At 48.7% G+C, this 22,473-nt stretch overlaps 1 protein-coding gene across 1 annotated transcript; it reads left to right on the top strand.

The window, feature by feature from the left end:
* The first annotated feature begins 12,003 nt into the window (after positions 1 to 12,003).
* On the top strand, positions 12,004 to 17,639 carry Mul1 (mitochondrial E3 ubiquitin protein ligase 1). The gene is made up of 4 exons (XM_021161092.3): positions 12,004 to 12,210; positions 15,359 to 15,446; positions 15,988 to 16,108; positions 16,686 to 17,639. Exons 1-4 carry the CDS (start codon positions 12,091 to 12,093, stop codon positions 17,413 to 17,415), a joined length of 1,059 nt encoding a protein of 352 aa, XP_021016751.1. The 5' UTR covers positions 12,004 to 12,090; the 3' UTR covers positions 17,416 to 17,639.
* The last annotated feature ends 4,834 nt before the right edge of the window (positions 17,640 to 22,473 follow it).

Here is a 22,473-nt window from a genome sequence, read left to right as displayed (position 1 = left end):
AGCTTCAGTTGAGGAAATGCCTCCATGAGATCCAACTGTAAGGCATTTTCTCAATTAGTGATCAAGGGGGAAAGGTCCCTTGTGGGTGGGACCATCTCTGAGCTGGTAGTCTTGGTTCTATAAGAGAACAGGCTGAGCAAGCCAGAGGAGGCAAGCCAGGAAGGAACATCCCTCCATGGCCTCTGCATCAGCTCCTGCTTCCTGACCTGCTTGAGTTCCAGTCCTGACTTCCTTGGTGATGAACAGCAGTATGGAAGTGTAAGCCGAATAAACCCTTTCCTTCCCAACTTACTTATTGGTCATGATGTTTGTGCAGGATTAGAAACCCTGACTAAGAGACTATGCCGGGGCCTAGCAAACACAGAAGTGGATGATCACAGTCAGCTATTGGATGGATCACACGGCCCCCAGTGGAGGAGCTAGAGAAATTACCCAAGGAGCTAAAGGGAACTGCAACCCTATAGGTGGAACAACAATATGAACTAACCAGTACCCCCCGGAGCTCTTGACTCTAGCTGCATATGTATCGAAAGATGGCCTAGTCAGCCATCACTGCAAAGAGAGGCCCATTGGACTTGCAAACTTTATATGCCCTAGTACAGGGGAACCCCAGGGCCAAAAAGGGGGAGTGGGTGGGTAGGGGATTGGGGGTGGGTGGGTATGGGGGACTTTTGGGATAGCATTGAAAATGTAAACAAGGAAAATACCTAATAAAAAATAAATTAAAAAAAAAAAAGAAACCCTGACTAAGACAACGTGTATGAGCACGTGCACATTAGTACAGGTCCCTCAAGCTGGAGTTTAAGGCCTGATATAAGTGCTGGAAGCAGGATTCGGGTCTTTTAAAAGAGCAGTAAGCTCTTTAACCTTTGAGCAGTCTGTCTCCAGTCCCTTTACGGAGTTGGATCAAGTATAGCAGTGGGATGACAGGCTTAGGGAGCCGACTTAAGGAGGTGTTTATGTGAATGGGACAGTGGGCGGCTGCTTAGACTTTCATCCTTGGCTTTTCACTGGTCTCCCCTTAGCCTTGACCTTGAGTTTCCATGACTTTGTACAGAATGGATTCTTGGCTAACATAAACTCTCTCTCAATTTGTAATCTCAGGCTGAAAACATCCTCTAAGCTCATCTATTGGCCAAGAGCCTAAATCGTCTGAGCATTTGTTAATCCTGAGAGTAAAGACCACTGTGGTGGTTTGAATACGCTTGACCCAAGGAGTGGCACTATTAGGAGGTGTGGCCTTGCTAGAGGAAGTGTGTCACTGTGGGGGTGGGCTTTAAGACCCTTGTCTTGGCTGCATGGAAGCCAGTCTTCTCTTAGCTGTCTTCGGAACTAGAGGCAGAACTCTCAGCTCCTCCAGCACCACATCTGCCTGGATGCTGCCATGCTTCCTGCCTTGATGATAACGGACTGAATCTCTGACCCTGTAAGCCAGCCCCAATTAAATGTTGTCCTTTAGAAGAGTTGCCTTGGTCATGGTGTCTGTTCACAGCAGTAAAACCCTAACTAAGACAACCACCAGTTAAATTAATTAACCACATGTTAAATTAAGCAAGCTTTGTTTTCTATCACACAGGGCTATCTCTCTAAAGCAGGACTTGAGAGAATACCATTGGATATAGGAAAAAGTAGGGTTTATATGTGTGGGAAGTGGGTGTGGCCGCATGGGTCAAGATGTTTACTGCCTTGCCCGAGCATGCGCTGTGAGGCTGCATGCGTGGGCTGCCTGCCGGCCTAGACTATCCCTCGTGATCTAGACCTGTCAGCCTATTGGTAACCGACCTGAGCTTGTGCCTGGAGCATGTGTGAATTCTGATTGGATGAGGTGGGGTGGAGCTAGAGGAGGTCAGTCGGCTCAAGTATAGGAGTTTTGTTTAGCCCTTGCCCTAAGTAGAAGTTAGTAGTAGTAAGAGAAGTTGTTGCCGGGAGTTAATTAGGAATATAGCCTTGCCCTAAGAAGAAGTTGTTTAGCCCTTGCTGCGAGAAGGACAGAGGTAGTAGAAGCAGCTGCTGGGGAAGAGAGCTGTAAAGGAAAAAGCCACAAGTAAAGAAGCCGTTGTGTGAACCCAACTTGGTGTCTGTGTCGTTCCTGTCTCTGTGGGCGGCGAGGACTGCAGAGACCGGGACATATATGGTTCAAAAACAGCAAGAGTAGGGGGTTCCCAAAGATTTCTAGTTATATAGGAACTTGCAGAACATCTCATCAGGGCAGAGTTTAGGGTATAGTGTTGGAGTAAGATTTTTGTACACCGTGTGATGGTGTGCCTCTGTTCTTCTGCACCTGCCTAAGGCATTCTCTGATTGGCTTTCATAAAGAGCTGACAGTCTATAGCTACACAGGAAGTTGAAGGCAGGACTTCTGGGCATAGATAGGGACTCTGGGAGAGAAGTCTCCAGCCAGACGTGGAGGAAGTCAGGATGGAATGAGAGGTACGAGGCCTCGTGATGAGTGTGAATTACAATAAATGTGTTAAATAAGTTATAGGAGCTAGTTGGGAAATCACCTAAGCTAAGGCCTAAACTTTCATAAATAAATATAAGTCTCTGTGTCATTATTTGGGACCTGGTGGGTCAGAGACAGTGGTATAGAACATGCCAAATTCCAGAAAATGTGTCAAGACATAGTCAGACAGGAATGAATTCATTTTGACCTTGTTTTTCTTTTATGAACATTGGTGTTTTGCTTACCCTTGTATCTGTGTAAGGCTGTTGGGTTCCCAGAACTGGAGTTACAGACAGTTGTGATCTAACATGTTGGTGCTGGGAATTGAACTCAGGTCCTCTGGAAGAACATCCAGTGCTTTTAACTGCTGAACCATCTCTCCAGCTCATTAATTTGACCTTGTACTAAGATAGCTTCTCACCTTAAGATGGAGTCAGGCTTGTCCATCAAGGTTTCAGTTGAATAGACAGTTGTGTCCTGTCTGCAAGCTTGATTTGTCTGAGCTTAAATGTGTAGTGGAGAAGGTGGGACTTTCCCCTTCCTCTAGCTGGGAGACGTGGGGCTATCCATCTTATTAGTTTGAATTCCTAAAGGAAGCCACGGAATGCGGCAGCTACCTCCATTTTCATTTGACAGATAAGAGACTGAGGCCTTGATACCACAGGCACCGGCAGGGTGGATCTCACCTTTGGTGACACCTGAGGAAGACACCCAGAGGCCTCAGGTGTCACTAAGATGAGAAAGTAAGTGGTGGAGAGATGGAAGAGAAAGAAAAACCAAAGGATGTGTGCACAATGAAGAAAAATGGAACTGGAGATTTGACAGTAGTGAGGAACTGATGTGAGAAGCCTGGGATGCCACCTGAGGCTGTGGTGAGATCCAGGCCCAGGCTGTCATTAAAGGCCACGTGTGGGTCCATGACCTTGCAGCAGTGAGGGCCTGTCTTGATGTCGTCCATGGCCCATGTTACTATCAAAGCCTATGCAGACATTTCTGGTCTGCACTCTGCCTGCAGCCTTGCTGATGTCTGAGGGCTCTGCAGGTTGGCACCTGGGCAGCATGGGAAAGCTGGCCCTGAGGGCATAAAAGCAGGAGAGTTGGCCTTTCACTGTAACAGCGGTTGCATTTGGGAAAGCAGGCTCTGCACCTATCAGAGAGGAGTCCCAGTGAGGAGCCAGTATCGATGGTGTAGCAGAAGCCAGAGGCCTCAAACCAGACCAATGACTCACTGCAATGAGCATTTGTAAGAAAAGCTGTTTGGGCAAAAGGGTGACACTGTGTGATACATGGTGACACACGGCAGCTCCCACAGTGAGTTATTTTTGTAGTTGTTGTTTTGTTTTGTTTGTGTTCTTTTGAGGCCAGGTTGCAAGGGCAGAGGGCAAATATTCACAAAGAATCAATAAAAAATTAGAGAGAGAGAGAGACAGACAGACAGACTGACTGACTGACTGACTGAGGCTTAGCTGAGCATAGTGTAGCAACCCTGTGATCCTAGAGCTTGGGAGATGAGGTGAGAGAACAAGAAATTTAAGGTCATCCTGACCTGAAGTGTGAGTTCAAAACCCATCTAGGGCTACAAGAGATCTTCTTTCAGTAACCAGCCAAACTAAAGAAAGCCACACCACCACCACCACCACTTGTTAGGCTCAGGTAGATGACAGGCCTGGCCAGAGATGGCATGGCTGACCTAGCTCTCAGGCACTCGACTCCCAAGCCTGACTTGAGTGAGCCACCCTTCCTTACCACCAGGTTGTAGATGTCTTCCTGTTGGCTACATGGCTCCCGTGGTTCCCGGGCAAGGGTAGGGGTAAAGGCCTTTTAAAGATACTGCCACAGAGCCTGCTGGTGAGCAGTGAGCCTGAGACTTTCCTGGGCTCTCGAGGGACCATAATTCGGTCAGTGCCTTCCTGAAATTTCCCTTGTCCGGGCTGAGGCTGTGGCCCAGTTGATAGAGTGCTCACCTAGCTTGCAATAGGCCGGCGCTTGATTCCCCAGCATTATGGAAACCGGGAAGCGACCCTGATAATGCACAGCTCTGATCCCAGCACTTGAGAAGTGGAGGCAGGAGTCGCAGGAGACTGAAGTCATGTTCGGTGAAGTCATCATAGTACATACTTGGCTTCATAGTGATGAGGTTGAAGCAAGCTTAGGACACATGGGACCCTGCCTCAAACCAAACCAAATCAAGCCAAGCCAAACCAAACCAAACCAAACCAAACCAAACCAAACCAAACCAAACCAAACCAAACCAAACCAAACCAAACCAAACCAAACCAACCTACCACCCAACCAACCAATACAAAACCAAAATTTTTTTTACCTTTCCTTTTCCACTTCCCTAGAGCTGGTCTCCCTCATGTGCACCAATCTTCCGTATCCCATGCTCCTGGTGCCCCCACGTGGCTGAAACTATCAACTGCAACAACCATTGGCCATTCCCCGTGATGTAAAATGACTGAAAGGCTTTTAGAGGGTGAGTTTATTCAAACAAATCATTTGCATTTTCCCTAGTGATGGACTGACCTAAGCCTCGATTTGAATCCAGGAATTTTGTCTTCGACACCAGCTCTCCAGATGGGCTGTGGTGATAAACATTTGAATACAAGCGATATGGTTCACAGATGGAAATGACTCAATTGCCGGGTTGTTTCTGAGGCCAACAATATTAACTGAGTGGGATGTAGCTCAGTTGGCAGAGTGTCTGCCTCACAGGTGTGAAACCCTGGGTTAGCTTCCCAGCACCGCATAAACTGGACACAGTCCCTCACACCACGAGAGGTAGAGGCAAGGAGAATCGGGAGCTCAGGGCGATTCTCCACTACACAGTAATTTCCGAGTGACTCTAGAACACATGAGACTCTGTCTCAGAAAGATACATAACGCTACATTCTACTGAAGCATGTACGGAGGGGGAGGTAGATAAGCCCTGTGATGTCTCCTGGCTGAGCCTTGGTGCCTGTATTTGTGAGCTGGGGATTAACATAGCCCTCGTCGCTTTGCTGGGGTGATGATGATAGCACGCACTGCTTCATGGGAAACCATGCCAGGTCCAGCTGCCAAAGCTAACCACACTCTAAACCTGCACAACCTTTGAGAAAACATAGAGGAAATGTGTGTGAGTCGCCTATTGGTTTTGAGACGAGGTCTTGCTATGTAGCCCTGGTTGGTCAGGAACTCCCGGTGTTAACTGGGCTGGCCTCAACTCACCAGACGTCCACCTGCCTCTGCCTCTCCAGTGCTAGGATTAAAGACACACATCACCACATCCAGCTTGCTTCAGTGTGAGATGGTCTTGCCTTGTTTTTTTTTTTTTTTTTTTTTAAGATTTATTTATTGATTATATGTAAGTACACTGTAGCTGTCCTCAGACATTCCAGAAGAGGGAGTCAGATCTCGTTACGGATGGTTGTGAGCCACCATGTGGTTGCTGGGATTTGAACTCCGGACCTTTGGAAGAGCAGTCGGGTGCTCTTACCCACTGAGCCATCTCACCAGCCCTGGTCTTGCCTTGTAATCCAGGACTGGCCTCCCATCTCCCAAGTCTTGTCCTTACCTCCCTACTCTGGGATTCCAGAGTCCGTTTTCATGACTGGCCATTTTTGTGATTTTAATGTAGACAAAAGTGTGTGTGTGTGTATGTGTGTGTGTGTACTCTGTGTGTTTATTGCATGTGAATGTATATGTGTTGTGTGTGTGTGTTGCATGTGTTAGCACTTTGTCTAGGCTCCACCCCACAGTTACCTGGCAACAGCCAGATGTACCTGACTCACTATAAAACGGGCTGCTTGTCCCTTCCCTCTCTTGCTCTTGCCTTCTTGCTCTTGCTCTGTCCTCTGGCCCCTTCCAATCTCCTCATTGCCCACCCCCACGTGCTCATGGCCGGCCTCTACTCTCTATCCCCTCTCCCTTTCCCTCTCCCTCTCCCTCTCCCTCTCTCTCCCTTTCTCTGTCTCTCCTACCCTCTCAACTCCCCTCCCCATGCCCTGAATAAACTCTATTCTACACTATACCATGGTGTGGCTGGTCCCTCAGGGGGAAGGGATGCCTCAGCAGGGGCCCAAAGAGGTGCCCCTCCCCACCCCCCCACATGACTACACCTTCACAGATATATTCCTTCTTTCTTTATTTTTATACAACACAACAGTATGTGTTGCATGTAGTGTGTGAAAGTGTAAGAGTGTGTGTGCACTATATGTGTGTGGTGTGTGTGTGTGGTATGTCTGTATGTGGTGTGTGTTGCATGTATGTGCAGGAAGATCACTAGAGGAGGAGTTGGCTGGTAGTGTGGGTAACATCCACCATATAAAACAAGCAAGACAAACATAAGGGAAAGATTTCGACAGATGCTTCACCTCGTGGTAATTAGTGTTTAAGAAGGATGCTGGTGTGGGCTATAGGTGTTCCTCCGTGGATGTCTCTTCTTTTAGGAACCCCCAAAGCCTGAGTCCTGTGAGCTCTGTGGCAGAGCTGTCATTGGTAGGCCGTGTACCAACTCTGCAGGTTATAAGTAATGACTGCTTCCTTTCGGGGCTTGCACTGCAATGACCCTGCACTGGAATCTTCTAGCTGTTCGCTTGCTTTCACTTAATTGTTCCTCCACACATTTCCATCAAAGCTGAGCTCTGACCCCATGGTTAACTGACCCTAGCTGCCCATAGCATGTTAGTTTACTGCTCCTTTAAGCTTTTGTTCTTTTTGATTCTTTGGGAAATAAATCTATTTGGGGGCTGGAGCCATGGCTCATCTCTTAAGAGCACTTACTGCTCATGTTAGGTGGGTTCACCACCACCATGTGGAACTCCAGTTCCAGGGTACCCAGTGCCCTCTTCTGGCCTCCACAGGCATTGCACACACATGGTGTAGCTAACATACAGGGATCCGTAAAAAATAAATCCGTTTCATAGCACATTCCATTTTATGAACTCTGAGTTTTTTTTAATTGATTGTTAAAAGAAAAATGTCATTCTTGTGCCCTCTGAACCCCCTCTCTGTACTGGGAGAGAATACTGGGAGGGATACGTGCTCATTAAAACTATGCTTTGGACATGGTGGTGTGAGGTGGCTCAGAGGGTGAAGCTCCTGATAACTAAGCCTGCAGGTCTGAGTTCTATCCCAGAACCCACTGGGAGGAGAGAACTGACTCCCATGACCCCCACACATGCACCAGGGCATTGCTACCACTATTAATTGGTACCTATTAATATTGGTACTATTAATAGTGGTATACTATTGCTACCACTACTAATAAATTAATAATTTTTGTTTGTTTTCAGAGCAGGGTTTCTCTTTATAACAGCCTTGGCTCTCCTGGACCTGCTGGCCTTGATCTCACAGAGAGGTGCCTGCCTCTGCCTCCCGAGTGCTGGGATTAAAGGTGTGCACCACCACGCCCCACAAATTAATATTTTTTTAAATTTTTAATCAAAATAAAAAAATATTTTAATTAAAATATTAAAAAAATATTTCCAGGCTTGGGGCACAACTCAGTTGGAGGTGCTTGCCTAGCACGTACAAGGTTTGGACCCAATACTATGAAAAATATGCTAAGTATATCAGACAATTTTTGACAATTATGTCAGCTGTCTTCCCAAGTGGGGGGATTCAGATCTCTTCTTCCTTTCCTTTTTCTTTTCTTTTCTTTTCTTTTCTTTTCTTTTCTTTTCTTTTCTTTCCTTTCCTTTCCTTTCCTTTCCTTTCCTTTCCTTTCCTTTCCTTTCCTTTCCTTTCCTTTCCTTTCCTTTCCTTTCCTTTCCTTTCCTTTCCTTCTCTCTCTCTCTCTCTCTCTCTCTCTCTCTCTCTCTCTATTTCTTTCTTGTTTGTTTTTTTCAAGACAGGGTTTCTCTGTGTAGCTGTGTAGCGCTGGCTGTCCTGGAACTCACTTTGTAGACCAGTCTGTCCTTGAACTCAGAAATCCGCCTGCCTCTGCCTCCCAAGTGCTGGGATTAAAGGCGTGCGCCACCACCGCCTGGCTATCATTTTTCTTTTTTAAATAAATAATTTATTTTTATTTTTTAATGTTCATTGATGTTTTACCTACAAGGATGTCTGTGTGAGAGTGTCAGAAATCCTGGAATTGGAGTTAGAGACGGTTGCGAGCTGTCATATGGGTGCTGGGAATTGAACCCCTGTCCTCTAGAAGAGCAGCCAGTGCTCTTAACCTCTGAGCCATCTCTCCAGCCCACAGCCAGTGCTCTTAACCTCTGAGCCATCTCTCCAGCCCACAGCCAGTGCTCTTAACCGCTCAGCCATCTTGTTACCTTTTCTATTTCCTGTTCCCTTTGGTACTAACCTGGTCATGTCCCTGCAGGTGTTAACTTGCCAGCTCTCGAATCTACTTGATTCCTAGCCCCTAGTGAATGCCTTCAGGGCATTTACCCAGTGACCAGAAGGCCACTTTTGCTTCTCTGAGGAGAACTGTGAACTTGGGTCTCAGGCAATGTTCTGTCAGTCTGTGATGCTGTCCTAGGTCACCTCCTCTAACTCACTCCTGCTTTAGGAGCCCAACTCAGGGTCTCCAGGTCAGAGATCATTCTTCACTGTGACTCAGTGAGGACAGCCATCCCCAGCTGAAAATGGTTCCCCGGGGACATCTGGCACAGCAGAAACTGTCCAACTCTCATGCCTAACGAGGCCCACATGGTGTAAACTTCAGCCTGTCTGATATTCTCAGCAACACTCACGAAGGAATTCAGCCTTTGGCAGAGGAAAAGAAAGAAAGAGGCAGGGTTATTTTCAACCAGCCTGTCCCTTTTGAGAGCGATGGGCTTTTTAACACGCTCCCAAGAAAGCCCTACAAGGGCCTGAAGGGTAAAGAAAGGATGCTTGGCTCAGTACCCAAGGACCCCAACCAATCAGCAGTGGAGACGCTGCCTAGAAGATTTCAGTCTTGGGACCACGCTTTTGTTCTTTCCCTTGCAGTGATCCAAGGATAAAGGATTTTCGATTACTAAACAGATTGGATCATGTCCTTCCTCAACTCAAAAGGTTTTGGATTGTAACCTCCCAAAAGATCATGAAGCTGAGGCCAACATTCTCCGGGAACCAGTTTCCTTCTATGGAAGAAAAAAAAAGAAAAACCCTAAATATGATCAGCCTTTTGTGAATCATTCTAGAGACCCAAAAACATTCCCTTCTAAGCTAGAAGTGACACAGGCTTGTAATTCTTGCACTTGAAATGCTAGTAAGAAGATTAGGAGTTCAAAGTCATCCCTGGCTACTTATTGAGTTGAAGGCTGGACTTACTATCTGAGCTTCTGTCTCAATAACAAAAGGAACATAAAAACAGTATTCTTCTCCCTTCTTTTAAAAGGAAATAGGGTTGTTGGGCATGGAGGAGTGTATCTTTAACCCCATTACTCTGCAGGCAGAGGTAGAGAATCTCTGAGTTTGAGGACAGGACTCCCAAGCTAGTGAGCACTACACAGTGAGATCTTGTCTCAACAACAGCAAACAAAACCCAAAATAGGATCTTATTCAGACAGATTTGCAGTCTGCCTTCCCATTTTTCAACACATAGATATCAGGGATCTGGGGACAGAGACAGAGCTCCCCACTGTCACCCACAGCAGAGTTTCCCTAGACTTTTAGGGACTTCAACTCAGATCAAATGGATTCCTGGCTTCAACGGGGGGAAAAAAAGTGTTCCAGGGCCAGTCAGTATAATGAGACAGAGTTGGAGATTTTTGTTGTAGATATCTTGAGGGTTAGAGGAAGCATTGAGAAGACACACCCAAGTGTGGGAATAGGTTCCCCAGGGGAGTATGGCAATTGATTGGCTTACCATTAGCTAGACCCATTAGGTGGCTCTCATGCTAAATCTCAAGCAGTTGCTAAGAAGCCCCTCCCTGTCATTTGATATGTGAGACTGCAGTTGCCTTGGATAGAATTAGAACCCCTAGGGTTGCAGAAGGGAGCTGGTACATTGCAGGTTTTCTGCAAATGAGGTTTCTGGTGAAATTCCTAGAAAATTGCTGGTTTACTGCTGGGAAGGTAGGAAGGCCTTGGGCAATTATTAATTTTGCTGGAATTATATTTTACATTTATTTATTTATTGTGCACATGTTGGCAATATACACGCCATAGCCTGTGAGCGGAGATCAGAGGATAGTGTTTGACAGTCGGTTTTCCTTCCATTCCCGTGGGTCCCAGGGACTGAACTCAGGTTGGACAGCAAGCGCAGAGCTTTACTGGCTGGCTGTCTTAGCACCCTTATGCTGGAATTCTTCTCTGGCAAGAGCCTTTGACCAAATTGCTGAGAAACGTGCTTCTTTTTCCTGTCCCAACGTTTTTCCTGCCTCAACAAACGTTTCAAATTTTATTCAACCAACTGATTATTGGAATTAGATAATTTTTATTCTTTTGTTATCTAAAAAGCACTCCAATGAATACTGATTTGGGTCAATAGATCTATTTTGAGGAATTTAAAGAATAACCTATAGGACACTGCAAGGAGAACCCAGGCTTTGCAGGCAGATGTGCTGGCTAAGACTTGCGGCAACTCTGATGTCTGAGAGGAGTTGGACGAGTTCTCAAAGGTCACCTGGGTTTGAAGCCCATTATCATTTTTAGTTAAAGGTCTGAGTGTATTTATATTCTCCCCACCGCTTGTTTTTTTGAGACAAGGCTTCTCTGTGTAGTCCCAACTGTACTAGAACTCGTTCTGTAGACCTTGTAGGCCTTGAACGCAGGTCTGCCTTCCTCTGCTTCCTGAGTGCTGGACTGTGTGTATTTCTTAACCGAAGCCTCAGTTTCCTCTCCTGAAACTCAACTGTGGCAGTGGTTGAATGCATCAAATGCTGGTCTGGAGGGACTGGAATGGAGCTAAGTGGAAGAACACTGGAAGCCCTGGGTTTGGTCCCTAGATAGTGGAGTAAAATGCAGGCCAGGCCTAGGAAACGAACTACAGTACATGGCATAAAATAGTCACTCAATAAAAATAGTTGCTGTTTTCTTCTTCTTTTTTTTTTTTTTTTTTCCCGAGACAGGGTTTCTCTGTATAGCCCTGGCTGTCCTGGAACTTACTTTGTAGACCAGGCTGGCCTTGAACTCAGAAATCCGCCTGCCTCTGTGTTGGGATTAAAGGTGTGCGTCACCACGTCGGGCTAGTTTCTTCATCTTTAAAAGCCAGGTTTCAAGGTTCTCCGATAGCTTAAAGCCTAACACTTCTTGGTGCTTAACACACGTTTTACTCAGCTCTCCATCTGATGGCGGAGACATCAAATAATCCAGCAAGGGCTGGAGAAACAGACCAGTGAGTAAAGGTGCTTTGCCCCCATGGCTAAGAACTTGAGTTCCATCCCAAGGATCCATAAAGTAGGAGAAACCGGGACGTTCAGATTGAGTCCTGCTCTCTATAGGTGCACCAAGGCACGCTTTCATAGGATAAATTAGATGTCATTTAACAATAACGGAGCAAGAACGTCTAGAAACCCGGAGGGAGAGCTCCCACGTGACCACAGCCAGCCCCACCAGTTTCCCAGGAGGCCGCAGTAACGTCGCAACCACCTAGGCAACGTCTTTGCCCCACCCCCGTCCTCCACTTCCGGTCTGTACGTCATCGAAGGGCGACGGGTTCCGGGAAGGGCTGCGCGGCTACGTAGGGGTCGCAGGTGATTTCAAGGCTGCTGGTGCGGCTTGGGGTAGCTATGGAGAGCGGGTCGCGACCGTCGCTCGGCCAGGTCATCCTGCTGGGCACCAGTTCGATGGTCACCGCCGTACTGTACTCCATATACCGGCAGAAGGCCCAGGTCGCGCAGGAACTCAAGGTCAGTGCGGGGGGTGGGGTGGGCAGCTCAGCCTCGCTGGCAGCTCGCGCCGGGGCGCATCGGGGAGCCACAGGGCCCCAGACGACGCGCAGCCAGAGGGGATCCCGGGCACCTGCTGCAGCGAGGCTGCCCCCCTCCCCCGCCCCGAGTGACCCTCAGTGTCACTGGACGTCATTGCAGTGCTGTAAAACTGTTTCTCGAAAACCTGCTGGGCACCAGGTAGTGAGAAAAACAGGCCATTGCCCTGGTGCACAGTGCATTCTAGGTCAACCAGACGCCTACACGTAATTGGATCGTGTGATAGGGCGAGAGTCGGGTTGGAGTAGGGCAGAGAAAAGCGGAAAGACAGGGAAACGGAGAGTTCCGTTCCTTTTGCTATAGTAAAATATCTGACAGAAAGCAGCTTAGGAGAGGGAGAAGGGTTATTTCGTTTGTAGTTTCAGGTTACCATCCATCATCGCGGGGAAGTCCAGGCCAGGAACTTAAGGCAGCTGCCAAATCACGTCTGAGTAGAGAGAAACAACTATTATCTAGTCCAGAGCCCAGACCTAGAGAATGGTGTCAGTCACAACACAACAGCGAGTTTCCCCCCTTCATTTTAGATCTATCAGGACAGTGTCTAAACAGCTATCCCTACACAGGCTGACTCAATATAGACAGTTCCTTCTTGATACACTCTTTCCAAGTGATTCTAGATTATGGCCATTGACAGGGGGGCGTCGCCATTTTAAACAAGGTGATACTTGGGGTGGAGATGAAGGATGTGAAGATATGTAAGGCAGGGGTGATTCCAACGTGAAGAACAGCAAACTTAGAGGCTCATTTGGAGAACAGAGAACTTAGAGGCTCATGTATTTAACCGCTCCACTCCTGGTTTCTACAGTAATTTCTTTGTATATTATAGTTACTTTAAAACTACATTCTCATTTGAGGGTTGCACTTAACAGTTCAGACGGCACATTTCCGTCTCTGTTTTATTTTTGTCTCCAGTCCCAGGTGATCTTTTGGCCTCTATTGGGTACCAGGCATGTATGTGATACACAGACATGCATGCAGGCAAAACCACCCATATAATAAAAAGTAATAAGGTAAAGATGTGAAAAGCCCTTGATTTTGTGTTAGGACCCAGAGATAGAGCTGGGGTGGAGCGGAGCCCCCAGGGGTCTTCGCCCTTGCTGGCTTGTCGCTGTTAATTTAGCTTTTGTAGTTGGCTTGTTGAGGACTGGTGGCTGAGGCTGGCTAGTTATGGGTACCGTGGCACAGCTCTACCTGGAACTCCGGCAACACGACACTTTATGTCCTCCTTTCTTTTTCTTTTTCTTTTTTTTTTTTTTAAAGATTTATTTATTATATGTAAGTACACTGTAGCTGTCTTCAGACACTCCAGAAGAGGGCGCCAGATCGCGTTACGGATGGTTGTGAGCCACCATGTGGTTGCTGGGATTTGAACTCTGGACCTTCAGAAGAGCAGTCGGGTGCTCTTACCTGCTGAGCCATCTCACCAGCCCTATGTCCTCCTTTCTTATTTGACCTCCTTGCTCTGTGGCACCTGTCAAGCTGACAGACCTTGAAAGGGCGGGGGGATCATCTTCATGTCTCGGTTCTTACCTCAGCATGTGACGAGCAGTAGCTGCCCAGCGCATGGTGGTGGTGTTATGTTGGCTGGAATTTCACAGTCCATCAGCCAAAGACTTGTTCTGGCAGTTGTATGGAAGATGGACTTTGGAGCCCAAGTCTTATCACCAGGTTGGTTTCAGTAAGGGCTCAGAAACAAAACTGTGGAGTTCTGCAGTGAAAAGGATTGGATCAGAAGTTCCCAGTGTAACGAGGCAGAGACAGGTGGGTCTCTGAGTTCAAGGGAAACCAGACAACCAAACAAATAACCCAGGAAACCAAGCACAAAAAGACAGACAAAAAAACCAGAACAAACAACAAAACAAGTTGAAGGACACCCACAGATGAGCAATATGTCCTAGGCCAGCCTGTGGTACTTGAGTCTTAGTCCCTAAAAGGATGAAATAACCCTTCCTGGAAAAAGTTGTGGGAGCCCTAATGTTTGACTTTCACCTGTTGGTCAGGTTATAGTACTTACAGAGCCGAGTTTGTACCTTACTACAGTGTTTTTCCTGCTGACACAAATGATTGATTATTGCATGGCTTCTGTCTTAGGGTTTTACTGCTGTGAACAGACACCATGACCAAGGCAACTCTTTTTTTTTTTTTTTTTTTTTTTTTTTTTTGGTTTTTCGAGACAGGGTTTCTCTGTATAGCCCTGGCTGTCCTGGAACTCACTTTGTAGACCAGGCTGGCCTCGAACTAAGAAATCCGCCTGCCTCTGCCTCCCGAGTGCTGGGATTAAAGGCGTGCGCCACCACGCCCGGCAAGGCAACTCTTATAAAGGACAGCATTTAATTGGGGCTGGCTTACAGGTTCAGAGGTTCAGCCCATTATCATCAAGGCAGGAACATGGCAGCATCCAGGCAGACATGGTGCAGGAGAAGCTGAGAGTTCTACATCTTCATCTGAAGGCTGCTAGAAGAATGCTGGCTTCCAGGCAGCTAGGACTAGGGTATTAAATTAAACCCACACCCTTAGTGACACACCTACTCCAACTAGGCCACTTCTAATAGTGCCACTCCCTGGCCCAAGCATATACAAACCATCACAGCTTCCATGTGTCAGCTCTGGACTGTGTTTCCCCATACCTTAGAGTTCATTTATCCCACTCAAAAAATTCCATGAGATCGTCTTCTCCCTCCCTTTACAGTTTGGAAGCAGACTCAGATGAGTGAAGTTGTTCAAAATCGTCAGGGATATGCTGCCACTTGAGCTAGCCCGGTCTCTGCTGAGGTTCCTTCTACAGTGTGCCAAGCAGCTCCCACCTTTTAGATACGCATGTAAAAGTACTTATGCGACAGGAGTGTTGTGTGGAACTGGAAAGCAGATGGTGACACCTCCAGCCTTGGGGAAGGGGAGCCCAGTGCCCCTGGCCTAATCATGTTCAAGTTTCCGGGCCAGACTTCAGAAGCAGAGCCTCCTGATCGCCCTCCTGTCGGCCTCCTCATCCCTCACCCCACGACACCTTAAGTCTGATAGAGCATGTCAGTATTCAGGGGCCAACTTAATATCTATTTATTTTTGCATTTAGGGAGCTAAGAAGATTCATTTGGGTGAAGATTTAAAGGGCATTCTTTCAGAAGCACCGGGAAAGTGTGTGCCTTATGCTGTCATTGAAGGTGCGTTGGCTTGGTTAGTGTGTGGGGCAGCAGCTGCCTCATTCCAGGAGCCCATAAGGACCATCTTGGCTGACATAAACACTCTCCCTTTTTAACATATTTGTTTGTTTTATCTTGTGTGGGGGAGGGCAGCGTGAAGGTGCCACTCCACACTGGTGGAGGTCAAAGGACAACTTGGGGACTTGGCTCTCTTTCCACCTTCTTGTAGGTAGGTTTTCCAGGGTTCAGGTCATCAGGCTTAGTGGCACTTGACCTGCCCGCCCTCCTAAGAGCCTTTTGATGGTGCTGGGGCAAGGTGACCAAAGCACTGTGGACTTGTGATTGTTTTAGAGAGACTCAGTGTGGTATAAGGTAGTTTAGGGCCCAGTAATGTGGCTCATGTGAAGGACTTACGTCAGGCCCTTTGCAGTGTGCTCTCTAAGCGTGCCTTGCAGTGACACGGATGTTGTTGTGTTGACTAATTAGTGGAGCTCAACACATGGGAGATCTTAAAGAGAGGCCAGAGTGTCCTTCAGAGGTGCCATAATTGCTTTCTCTACAGGAGCTGTGCGGTCTGTTAAAGAAACACTCAACAGCCAGTTCGTGGAAAACTGCAAGGGGGTGATCCAGCGGCTGTCGCTTCAGGAGCATAAGATGGTGTGGAACCGAACTACCCACCTTTGGTGCGTGTCCTCTGGCTTCTACACCACTTCACTCGGTCTGTTCTGGGCCTAGGACTGGGCTTGCTGAGTCTGGCTTCTTGCGGATCGTGTTCAGAGCTGCCTCTCCATGTCCTAGTACTGCTGTATGCGCTGTGCACTTCTGTTAGAGCCCAGGAGGCAGCCATTACAGCACAGGCTCCTAAGCCCACTCCCTGATTACAGAACCTGGTTTTTAGAAGGGACCCGGAATATGTTGATTCTTAGCACAGTTAAGTTATAGAACTTAGTCACACGGATTTGCTTAAATATTTGTGTGCCAGCACATGAAGTGAGCCATTTTCCTGTCTGTTCTTAGCAGGTTTTGTCTTGGGCACTTCTGTGATGGTGACACAAGGGCGTAAACACTAAAGGTGACCTCTGTTGCTCCCCAGTGTCCACTGAGACTTGAGCTTAATTTAAAGTGGCCTCTCCTCGCTGTGGCCTCAGTGCTATAGAACTCACCGTGGAGTCTGTATGTGTGCCCACATGTAGGTGACCCCATTTTGGGAGTCAGGTGCTTGCTCCTCTCTTGTTCATCTTTAATCCTTGCATTTTTTAGGAATGACTATTCCAAGATCATTCACCAGAGGACTAACACTGTGCCCTTTGACCTCGTGCCCCACGAGGACGGCGTGGCTGTGTCCGTGCGAGTGCTGAAGCCCCTGGATTCAGTGGATCTGGGCCTAGAGACCGTGTACGAGAAATTCCACCCCTCTGTGCAGTCCTTCACCGATGCCATCGGCCACTACATCAGTGGCGAGAGGCCCAAAGGCATCCAGGAGACAGAGGAGATGCTGAAGGTGGGAGCCACCCTCACGGGGATCGGTGAACTGGTCCTGGATAACAACTCTGTCCGCCTGCAGCCCCCCAAGCAAGGCATGCAGTACTATCTGAGCAGCCAGGACTTCGACAGCCTGCTGCACAGGCAGGAGTCTAGTGTCCGGCTCTGGAAAGTTCTGGTCCTGGTGTTCGGCTTTGCTACCTGTGCCACCCTCTTCTTCATCCTGAGGAAGCAGTACCTTCAGCGGCAGGAGCGCCTGCGCCAGCAGCAGCTCCAGGAAGAGTTCCTTGAACACGAGGCCCAGCTGCTGAGCCAAGCCTCACCTGAGGACAGGGAGAGTCTGAAGAGCGCCTGCGTTGTGTGTCTGAGCAACTTCAAGTCCTGTGTCTTCCTTGAGTGTGGGCATGTGTGTTCCTGCCGCCAGTGTTACCTTGCCTTGCCAGAGCCCAAGAGGTGCCCGATCTGTCGGCGGGAGATCACCAGGGTGATACCCTTGTATAACAGCTAGGGGTCTTGTGGTCACACTGCAAGTGACCTTTGTCAGGGTCTGTCTGAGGCCTTTGGTGGGGTGGCTGTACCTTCTCGTATGATGGAGGGGCACCGGTGAGCCTCACAGCTCCAACAGCTGGATGTGGCTTTTGAACCTGGACCTGGTGGGGTCCTTGGTGAGGGCCCCTTCTCGGGAGCTAGATCCATGTGTATGACTGAATAAGACCAGCTCATTGTCCAGGCTCCAAGGCCAGTCCTCTCCGACTCTTGCTCCCTGGGGGTAGGGGTGGGTGTGGGAGGGGTGAGACGGCTTGGGAAGAAGGCTGAGCTTTGAGGGCCTTACAGTATGGCCTCTTGGGAGATGCCCAGATGCCTCCTTTTGCTTCTGCTCAGGTGGGCAGTCTGTCTCTCTCTCTCTCTCTCTCTCTCTCTCTCTCTCTCTCTCTCTCTCTCTCTCTCTCCCTCTCCCCCTCCCTCCCTCCCTCCCTCCCTCCCTCCCTCCCTCCCTCCTTCCCTCCCTCTCCCTCTCCCTCTATTTCCCTTGCTTTCTGAGTAATGTTTGCACATGTGTGAAGACGACAAGAAGTGAGGTTAGCCATTTGCATGAGTGGGGCACAGGTCAGCAGGAGGACAGGAGACTTTTCTAGGTGTTTCTAGGTTCGCAGGCAGCCTGGGTGTTTTCTTTTGACCCAGGGAGGGCACCAGAGCTGAGGATGGGGGCTCCTTCTTCTGCCTGGCTTCCCAGGGTGCTCTGGCTTTCCACAGAGAGTGAAGGTGGCTGCCGTCCTGGCCTCTAGCCTTTGTAACTTCTTTGCTTGCTTTTGCCAAAGAAAGGGACCCACCTCACTGTCCCCAGCACCCCCTCTCCCTCACCCACCCCTGACTTGTGGGTACAAGAGTCTGTCAGGTCATCCAAACAGCTCTTTTCTTCCTTGGCCTCCTGTGTGAGGGGAAGGGCTTCTTCCTGGCGCTGCCTGACACAAGTGTGTGCCGTGTCCGAGTGAGCCGCACAGATTAGACAGCCTGCAGCACGTGTGTGCATGGTGCTTGCTTCACTAAAGTGACGTGGCTGAGGCTTCCCTGGGTAGGAGTTAAAGCTACCCACCACAGGGTGAAGATGGATCTCAGAGACCTCTGCTTTCCTCTTGAGCTCCTCAAAATGGGGTCCAGTTCATGGTTGTCGAAGCCCCATGCTCACCAGGCCCACAGTGGGACTGTAGTGTGCCCTGAGGACTTCCCTAGATAGCTGGCCTCAGGTGCCACCTGGCCTTGCTTATGTAGTTGTCTGACAAAATGTGTCTTGTTTGGAACACTGGAGAAGCTGAGGTGGCGTAGGTCAAGAGGATATTAATATTCAGCGCTGTGTGCCCGGTATTGTCCCAGTTGCTATCATAAGCTGGGCCTGGTGGCAAGCCAGTCTTGTGAGTTTGAGGCTAGCCCAGGCTACATAGTGAAACCCTATCTCAGAACAGCTGGGGCTGGAGTGGTGGCTCAGTGGTAAGGACCAACCCTGAGCCTGGGCTCCCAGCCGTCGAGCTCTAGTTCCTGGGCTTGCCACGCCCTCTCTGAGGGTACCAGACTGCATGCTGTGCAGACATGTGCAGGTAAAACATGCATGCACACAAAACTAAAAGCCTGGAAAAGAAAAACCCTGCATTTGCAAAGGGAGTCACTCAGCACCGTCAGAAGCCCTTCCCCTTCCCCGGCCTTTCTGTAAGGGCAGGGCCCCGTGGGGCTTGGGGAGTGATTTGGGAGCCCACCTCTGCCAGGATCAGGAACAATCTCATCAAAGGGGTTAGGAGAAAGGGCCTATTTGTCCCACCCAGTGCACTCTGCAGGTGCCTCCCACCATGGGATACAGGAGCAGAAGAGTCTCCTGGTCATCAGAAGTGGCTGTGTCTCTGTGATAGGGTAGGTTCCTGCTTGAGCCTAGCAGCTCCTTCCTTCCTTCTGCTTTACAAGTCTCACTTCCAGGAGGCCTCGGAGGCCTCGTGGAGGCCCCAACAACCTAAACCAATATGTGGGATCTGGATTGGGTTGGAGGTGCTTAGGGGATCAGAGCTAGGAAGGGAGCTGTCAGTGGGGCTGGGTGTCATGAGTACCTGTCATTCTCAGCCCCTTTAGTCCCCAGCTGACAGGGCTGGGTGGGAGTCGTTCTGAACAACTGCTGTCGGCTTGGAATACCTGTGCAGGCACCATACACGCTAAGGCTTCAATACCTGTGCAGGCACCATGTACACTAAGACTTCAGTCCCCCCCCCCCATTGGTATTGGTTCCCCTAGTTTATTTCCGGTACTTGAACTCAGCCTAACTATAAAGCCTTTGCTGGGAGCACTTGAGACCTGGGAACCCAGTAAGAGAAGTTGACTACACGCAGTCCTGCCTTGTGTCCATGGTCCTGGGTTCCAGGGCCTTCATGGAGACTGATCTATAGATGTCTCAGCACTTACGAACAATAATGTAGAGTCTGCGGAGTTCCTCACCTGTCTTCCTGTACACACAAAGTCATCTCTAGATTATTCTAATGCAGGGTAGGTCCCAGGTGCCTGGGTGCGAGGGTGGCTGCTGCTTGGGGAGTAGGAAAATAAATGTGTACCTGCTCAGTTGGGTTTCTTTCATGAGTACTTTAGATTGTGGCTGGATACACTCGCAGGCGCAGAGCCCATGGAGTAAGAGAGCCCTCTCTATCATAAGCATTTTTACCAGGCAGTCAGCACTCCTTCCACCAGTCAGCCCCTCCCGGCACACCCTGGTGGTGGACGGGCTGGACGGTGGTGGGCTTTAGAATCCCAATTCATTCAGAAGTCTAGTGGAACACCTAAACCGTCAACAAAACCAGGAAAAAGTAGGCCAAACTCAGATGGCCTTCAGCAGCTTGATCCAAAGTCACGGAAAGGCCGCCTGGGCCATCCACGTCCCTGGTGCTGGGGAACCCTGCAGGGCAGGAGGGTGGTCCATGGAGTTCAGTGTCACAGAAGGGCGTTTGTCCATCAAACATTATACATTTTGTGCCTGCAGATGTAAAATGAGCGACTTCCAGCTCTGACCTAAAAGTGTTTCATTGCAAGCCACTGTTTATCAAGGACTGGCAGGGACAGGAGATACAGTTCTTTGATTCATTGGCCACCACATAAGGACATTTTTCTTAGTCTGTTTTCTGTTCTTACAGCAAGAAATTTGAAGCTGGGTAATTCATGAAGAACAGAGGTGGATTTCTAGTAATTGTAGAGATTGGGGAGCCCAGAAGCATGGCAACTCCTCAAGAATCTTTATCCTGTGTGGTAAGAGCAGAGAGCATCACGTGTCCCGGGAGGGGGAGAGAGGTGTAGGCATTTGAATAACTAGCTTACCACCCCCATCCCCCACAGTGGCCTTATTAAATTTATGGCCTCATATTTTGACAGTTGCCACCTCTTCATCCTGTGACAGTGGCACCAAGATATCAATGTGGGTTTGGGAGAGAACATTTAAGCTATACTGGGGTGCTGAAGAGATGGCTCAGAGGCTAAGAGCACTGGCAAGTCTTCCAGAGGTACTGAGTTCAATTCCTAGCACCCACACCATAGCCCTCAGCCGTCTCTAACTCCAGTTTCAGGGGAGCTGAGGTCCTCTCTGCATCCGAGGACACCATGTATACATGATACATATGTAAAACGTCTCCACACACAATAATACCCCCCCTACACACACACACACACACTACAGTAGTTCATGCTTTTTCTGGCTGGAACAGATTCTTTGACCATTAGCAGCAAACATCCAGGAGCAAAACAGCATATCATTGTGAAAGGCGAGTCTGGAGTGATCCATTTAAATAACTCCTGTCCCTCCTCTGCGTAAGCCCTTCTCAAGTTCCCTGTCATCCACAGGCTCAAGGCCCCCTTATGGGGCATAGGAAGCCATCTCTCCAAGTCCCTCTCCCTGACGGAATTTCTGAGCCACTTCTCTTAACCACACAGCTGCTCCCTGGCCTCGCTCATGCTGCCTCAGACCCTGGAGCCCCTGTCCATCCTCACTCCTCCCTACTGTCTGTTCACCCTGGGGACTCTGCTCTGAGCATCTTCTTCATACCCGCCTGTATCCTACACTGGGCTGGGTTAGGTGTCCTTCATCTAAGGTCTCAAGATCAGTAGCATGATCTTACATTGTCACTAAGAGATGGCCTTATACAGTACGTGATGGTCTCCTCCGTTCCTCACCTGGGAGTAAGCCGGGTTTCCCCTTGGTTATATTCTGAGGCAGGGCCATGGAGCAAAGGTATGACTTGAATTCTTGATCTTGCCTGAGCCTCCCAAGAGCTAGGAATACACCATGTCTGCCTTTACCACCATTCTTAAATAAAAGGAAACCATGACCCAGAGAGGTGGGCTGTCTCACTAGGTAGACGGGGATCGGTAGGACTGAACTGAGCTCCAGTACTCCAGTGTCCGAGCTCTTAGCTGTGGATGCTGTATTGGTTACTGTTCTTGCTGTAACCAAATGCTGAGCAGAAAACAACTTGAAAGAGGAACAAGTTATTCTCAGTTTACAGAGAAACTGTCCAGCATAGTGGAGCAGGCCAGGCGGCTTGCTCACAAATCAGGAAGCGGAAAAAAATGAACACTTAGCTTCGTTCTCCATGGGATGGTACCTCCCGGTTCAGGGAGGGTTGGTCCTCTTTAGAAATGATCTCCCAGACTCACTCAGGGATGCATTTCCTAGGCAATTCTAAATCCAGAGAAATTGACAATGAAGATTAGCTCAACCCCTGTCAACCAGACACTGTACATGTATGGCTTTAAATGAACATTCTACCCCTCGTGACATCTCAATGCCAAATGTGTAGAACTAATTTCTAAGAGTTCCCGAAGTCTTAACAGTACCAACATTGTTCAGAAGTCCAAGTTCGAAGTCTCTTCTAAGATTCTTCAAGCATGAGCCCCTATAAAATAATCACATTCCATCTTTCTGATACACGACCACACAGAATCAGTGTGGGAGGGAATGGAGTCACAAGGAAAGCCAAACCAAAGCCTGCAGGACAGGCAGCCGGACACCCGACCCTGGAGCCCAGCTCCAGCATCTGTGACTGATGGC

Source organism: Mus caroli, unplaced genomic scaffold, assembly GCF_978045245.1.
Source record: "Mus caroli unplaced genomic scaffold, Mus_caroli_1 scaffold_6, whole genome shotgun sequence".
NCBI classification, from domain to species: domain Eukaryota; kingdom Metazoa; phylum Chordata; class Mammalia; order Rodentia; family Muridae; genus Mus; species Mus caroli.
Note: the sequence above shows the minus strand (reverse complement) of the source record. Positions and strands in the feature narration are given on the sequence as shown.

What these genes read in the sequence shown, in the direction of transcription:
- Mul1 (XM_021161092.3), top strand. Translation starts at nt 12,091, where the DNA reads ATGGAGAGCGGGTCGCGACCGTCGCTCGGCCAGGTCATCCTGCTGGGC. An exon ending in AGGTCGCGCAGGAACTCAAG is followed by an intron (nt 12,211 to 15,358) that starts GTCAGTGCGGGG and finishes TTTTGCATTTAG; the next exon opens with GGAGCTAAGAAGATTCATTT. An exon ending in GCCTTATGCTGTCATTGAAG is followed by an intron (nt 15,447 to 15,987) that starts GTGCGTTGGCTT and finishes CTTTCTCTACAG; the next exon opens with GAGCTGTGCGGTCTGTTAAA.